At 42.6% G+C, this 6,450-nt stretch overlaps 1 protein-coding gene across 3 annotated transcripts in view; it reads right to left on the reverse strand.

The window, feature by feature from the left end:
* The window catches only part of RCL1 (RNA terminal phosphate cyclase like 1), a 69,483-nt gene that overhangs the window by 29,160 nt on the left and 33,873 nt on the right, over nucleotides 1–6,450 (reverse strand). For all 3 annotated transcript variants that reach the window (XM_017851487.1, XM_017851486.1, XM_017851488.1), the window contains exon 3: nucleotides 5,477–5,652. In XM_017851487.1, the coding sequence (XP_017706976.1) occupies nucleotides 5,477–5,652 (176 nt within the window). The remainder of the gene's footprint in view (nucleotides 1–5,476; nucleotides 5,653–6,450) is intronic.

Genomic DNA, 6,450 nt, shown 5'->3' on the forward strand with positions numbered 1-6,450 from the left:
TTTTTTTTTTTTTTTTTTTTTTTTTTGAGATGGAGTCTTGCTCTGTCCCCAGGCTGGAATGCAGCGGTGTGATCTCGGCTAACTGCAACCTCTGCTTCCCGGGTTCAAGCAATTCTCCTGCCCAGCCTCCCGAGTAGCTGGGACTACAGGTGCACGCCACCACACCCAGCTAATTTTTGTATTTTTAGTAGAGACGGGGTTTCACCATGTTGGCCAGGATGGTCTCAATCTCTTGACCTTGTTGATCTGCCCACTTCAACCTCCCAAAGTGCTGGGATTACAGGTGTGAGCCACCACGCCCAGCCTGGAGAACCCTACAGATATAAATGCTACAGAAGAAAATATTTTCATTAACATTTGTCCAGTATGGTTATTTAATGTTTAGAGCTGGTAGCATTCTGAGTCAAAGCAAACCAAATGAACTATTCAGCAGCTCACCTAAGAATGCCAATGATGAGCACCACACAGGCAGCTAAAGGGAAGGTGATGGTTTTACATGGGAGTGGGGAGTGGGGGTGATGATAGCCTCAAACTACAGGAAGCAGCACAAACTCAAAACTACAATGACAACATCCACAGTTAATGGCAAGACTTTGCCGCGTGTTACTGTTATCTCCTCCTGCATTCCGAGCTCCTAGGAAGTCTGGGGTCTTTCTGATCCATTTGCGGATTCCTGATAAGGGTAGAAAGATGACATTCAAATCATGTACTGTTATCTAACGAGTCGGCAAATGTTGCCTCAACTGCTACATGGGAAAGAAAATTACTCCATTACTTGTTCCCTTCTTGGACCTGTCAGCTGGACCTGTGAGGGTGGGCACCACACAGAAGGCATAGGAAAAGCCCTAGTCCTGGTCCCAGCTCTGCTTCTAATTAGCTATGTTGCCTCAGACAAGAAAATCACAACTAACTGAATTTCCTTATCTCTAAGGCAAGGGGCTCAAGCCCAGCTATCTCCAAGTTGCAACCAACTCTAATAGGCTAAGAAGCTGCAACTAAATATTGTGATATCAGAAAATTACCAGACGTAGGAATGACCTGTGAGGCCTAAGAACATGCTTAGAATGGATCAGGTGGGGCAAGGGAAACTAGGAAAACCATTAAAGATTAGCTAATTTTAAATATTAAAGCTACAGCCTGAGCAACATAGTGAGACTTCAACTCCACTAAAAAAAATTAGCTGGGCGTGGTGCACACCTGTGGCCCTAGCTACTTGAGAGGCTGGTGGGAGGATCACTTGAGCCCAGGACTTTAAGACTTCAGTGAGCTATGATCATGCCACTGCACTCCAGCCTGGGAGACAGAGTGAGACCCTGTCTCTAAAAATAAAAAAATAAAGCTAAGCACACTCAAAAACTTAATATATGCATTTAGCATTGCCAGATAAAGAAGAATACAGCTGAGGCTTAAGGGCAGCAGGGGAGAAGGCCAAGTCAGATTCTGAAAAAGCAGGGGATGCAATGCTGCAGTTACTCTGGCCAGCCACCGGCTCTCCTGAGGGAAAAAAAAGGTGAAAAAACACAGCCTTCCTTCTGGCTCATCCTTCCTATACCTTGAGTCACAAAAGGTGAAGCCAAATTTACTTAGTTCAGCCAGAAGTCCAAGGATAATTCCAGGTGTAGTCTTGTCCCCTTATCACTCTCCATCTGACATGGAGGACAAGCAACTTGGTGCAGTGGGACAAGAGCAGGAAAAGCAGATAAGGGCTTGGGACCTACACTGCCTCTCACTGGCTGTGAGACCCTAGATACTTCCCTGTCTCCTGGGCCTCAGTTTCCTCCTGTGTAAAATGAGAGGCGGGGCTGAACACTCTACAGTCTCCTGCAGCTTTGCACATTCTAGTTTTAGCAGAGTGATGGTGGCCTGCAAGTTCTGCTTAAGGGAAACTGATCGGTCCACTCTGAGGTCAGAGAGAAAAGGCAAAGCTCTCACCGAAGTGGCGGCTCAGGGCAAAGGCATTAACATTACAGTGCAGTCAATCAATCAAAAGGTAAAAATGTAATCAATCTATGCTTAAAAAAAGGCGGGGGGGGAGGGAGAAAACTGCTCTCCTGTTACCTTGTCTGAAACACCCGCCTCACTGAGTTGGTAGAAGAATTAAAGAAATATGGATATACACATACATACATATGTACACCTAGAATAATGCCCAGTACACGGTAGACATTATTGTACTTCTTTTTCTTCTCTAAGAGGGAATTGGAAAAGAATGGAATCTTCACCCACCATTGGAGCAGCTTGTTGGCACCAATAAATAATTACTGGGAGCTCTGGTGCCACACCACTAAGAGTCAGGAGACCTCGTAAAACTTTTCTTCTCTTTAAAATTTCTCCCCACTTTCTATTCTCTTGCCTCTAAGGAACAAATGTCTTCTTCCTCTTCGTAAGACTCATTCCATCACCTCTGTTTTCAATCCTTATCCCCTCTGGACTTCGGCAAGGACTCTCCGCTCTTTTAATTCTTTTCTTTTCCATTACAGCTTCTCCTCAGCCTACAAGCAAGTTCAAACTTCCCCTAGCCTAAAAAAAATTCCCAACCTCAGCTCTTAAGAACTTCTGAAAGAATCTCCTAACTTTCCAATAGCTCTAGTTCCTACTCGTTCCTCTGTCTGTTCCTGTCCTTATATTCCAATGATATTGTTCTCTCAAAGGTCAATAAAAATGTCTCACTGCTGAAACTGACTCAACTCCGGCAAAGAGTGATTCTGTGGATTATCCCTGACTTCTTAGAACTTGATTCCTGCTTGACTTCTCCAAATACTTCTATCTTCACAGTCACTCTGTCTCTAGCTCCTCTTCTCCCACTCACACCTTAAACACTCATTTCTCCTTCTTCCATTCTCAGTCCCTTGGACCACGGGGCAGAAACTCTAATGCCCATGGAGGGCAGAGAGGAAGCTTAAATGAATGATGAAGTCGGCTGTGACCTGTGTCCAGCTGAAGGCTCACACTTTATCCAAAAAAGGCAGCTGCTACTCACCTCCAACTGATGGCTGTCATGGAGGAACCACCATTCAGTATTGTCACACTGCCCTATTATAATGTAAAATCTGGAGTTTCAAACATGAACAACCAATTCAGATACATATACACACCACCAACAACCACCACCACCACCGCCACCACTGCCACACTGTACATGTCAAAGGAAAAACACGTGAAAGATGAATTCAGCCAAACCCACCAGTGTTCAGCCTCAGCCTAATCAATCTCATATTCCTAGAGGCTTAAAGTATCAGCAGGTAAGATTCTGATGACCTGTCTCCGAGGCTCCAGACAATAATTTCTAACTGCCAATTGGAAATCCTTACATGGTCAGGCTGCCAACATTCCAGGGAACAGGACCAAAATAAAAAGCATCACCCATTATCCTACTGCAATTTTCCTCTTCTCTTTGTCAAATGGGAATGATCTTTACGATCATGATCCTTTATGGCAACCAGGACAGAAATTGTGAAGTCATCTATGGCCCCTTCCTCTCACTCCGCCTCCAATTAGTTGTCCTATCTGCCCCTTCCTTTCTCCTTCCATCTCCATAATGCCCAAGCTAGTCTATCACCTCTCCATTCATCTTTCACTCAACCTCCAGAATTATCTTCCTAAAACCCAGGCTGACTCTGATTTTCCCTCCTCAAGAAACCCTTTCTGACACTAAGCACTTTGCTTCTACCTCTATCAGAGCCCAAGGGTATTCATCCTTATCATCTCCCTAAATGAGTTCCCAGCTGTCCACCCCATGAGACTAGGAGTTTGTTAAGGACTGAATCACTCATTTCATCCTTGTATGCAGAGAGTAGAGGCAGACATGAACTAATGAGGAAATCACACAGAAAAGAAGAAGCTAGAAATGAAGGAGCCATGGAATGAGCTGAAGATGTCACTCTTTACTCAGGATTAGGTATATTTATTTTACTCTGGCCTGGAGTCAGATACCAACCAAGGTAATTTTAGTCATGCAGCTGGCAAAAGCAGATAATCCTACAGCATAAGAAAACAGATTTTTGGGTACCACTTCTGAGAAATTCATCAACTGATCTTTTGTCAATGTTAACATATAAAATTTTTAAAATATTGCCAGTGAGAAAAGCTTTTAAGATAATCAGCAAGTATAGAAAAAAAGTACAAAACTGATACACACACTGCTGTATACTTCAGGGCCTTTTTCCACTGTTTGAGGCACCTTCCTCTCTTCCAACCTAAAGGTATTTATACCTCTTCTCATTCTTTTATGCAAATAACTCATTTCCTATAGTCTTCTAGAAAATGCAAAAAAAAAAAAAAAAATCACTTAATTAAATAGTCTAAACAGTTTACGCAACATTCCTTTACAGCTTAAGAATTCCAGATCTTGTACTATACTCAGTATCCTAGGAAAAAGAGCTTATGCAGCTAAATTTCCAAGAAATGAAGAATAAGTTTTTATTGCCTAAGAACATACTAACAACGTTTATACCCTAGTAGGTATCTTGGGGAATACCAGCAGTCTCTACTTTGGGGCTCACAGCATCATCTCATTGGTCCTCCCTGAGTAGAAAAGCTACATAATTCACATTCTGCCTCAGAAGCTACCCATTCATTGGTCTTGGCCTGTAATGGTAAAGACAAGCATACTACCTCTGTCTGGACTTTGCATCATGGCCATCAGTTTTAAGGTATCTTCTCTGACAGCAGAGCATCCAAAAGCAGGGAATCCACCCCTCCCTACAAGGGAGGAAGGCCTGGGCAGGACTTCTCTAGACTTCTCTAATCTCTCTGTCTCTCTCTGACACACACACACACACACACACTTCATCCTAGAATGGCACGAAGACAGTTGTGATCATAATAAAAAGTTTTGCTTGATATTAAACCATTCTCTCCATATCTGCAGAAAAATTAGCATGTTTAATAAAAAGCTTGCTCTGGCATGGCCCTTGGTGAAAAAAATAAAATAAAAATGAAAAGCTTGCTGACACCCACAAACTATCAAAGCTCACACATTCCTTTCCTGACTTTATGCCCTTTTTCTATCTGCAAACTCTTCTCAGAAAACAAAAGCCCTTGAGTTTATGATTGAAGCCTGGGTAAGTCAAGATTATGCTGTAGCAATGCCAAGGAACTATGATCTCCTGCCCAAAATTTGATAGGCTGCCCTCTAGCCTCAGCTACCACAGGACCTTACAAAAACTCCACTCTGACATACTACAGCCAACAGAACTATAGTTCATGTCAACTATGACTGCGAGCAACTGTTTTGAAGGTTCTTAGGTAACAACAAAAGGCGCCTTGGTAACTGTTAACAATAGTCCTGAATTTGATGACCCTAAGTTCTGGTTCATCTGTGTCCTAGAGTGATTAACCTCTAAATCTCAAGGTAAATAACAAAAGGAATATACATTTGAAATAAAACTGCTTTACGAGGAACTTTTTTCTCACAAGTCGGGTTGTGACAAGAGACAAAACAAAAACCACACCACGGTTTGTTCTCAATACTCACTGAAGGGTCAACCTGATCATTGGTCACTCCTCGTAGAACTATTTTTAACGGGTGCTTCATAAACGGAGCCAAGCAAAGAAGACTCTCCAGGTAATAGCCAATGCCACGAAGGACGCTACAGTCATGTTCCACAGATCCACCATACAGGAGGCCAGGCTGATAATACAAGGTTGTTCCTTAAACCAGAAGAAAAAGAGCCACATTCAGCAGGAAAAAAACTAAAATGTCACAAAGGTAATGAAGGCAGTGAGTTCCAAGGGGAATGTCTGAAAAGGGCATCCAAGAGTGCCTGAAATGCCATCGCTAAGAGCCCACACTTCACTCCAAAAGCTGACTCACTACTGTCAAGCCCCTGTAACAATAATAAACTGTGAATGTAATTTAATAATCAGTAATAAATTAAGCTCCTCCCTAAGCCATCTGAGTTGCCAAAGTCATGGCAGGGCACAGAAGAGAGATCCTAATAAGCACCCTAGTCTCCCAACAGCACACTCTCAGACTAGGCTGACCACAGAGGGGAATTACAAATGATGTGCTTAAATCATCACACCAGCAACCAGCATCCTCCAGGGCTGCTGAAATGAGACTTCTCATATACCTCATTCACCAAAAATGATGCCAAGAAAAGGCAAGTACTTTATGGCATTCAATGCCATTAACAGTAGCTCATTTAATTTAATATTGATACATGGAAATGCCTAATATGTTATGGCTTTAGTGGAAACTACTATCTTTATTCACTTTTCACAAAATCATATCATTCAAAAAACTTTGTTTTGTTTTGAGACAGGGTCTTGCTCTATCCCCTAAGCTAGAGTACAGTGGCATGATCACAGCTTGCTGCAGCTCAACTTCCAGAGCCCAAGCAATCCTCCCACCTCAGCCTCCAGAGTAGCTGGGACCATGCCCGGCTAATTCTTTTTTCTTTTTCTTTTCTTTTCTTTTCTTTTCTTTTCTTTTCTTTTCTTTTCTTT

This window comes from Rhinopithecus bieti, unplaced genomic scaffold (genome assembly GCF_001698545.2).
Source record: "Rhinopithecus bieti isolate Rb0 unplaced genomic scaffold, ASM169854v2 scaffold_32740, whole genome shotgun sequence".
In the NCBI taxonomy this organism is placed as follows: domain Eukaryota; kingdom Metazoa; phylum Chordata; class Mammalia; order Primates; family Cercopithecidae; genus Rhinopithecus; species Rhinopithecus bieti.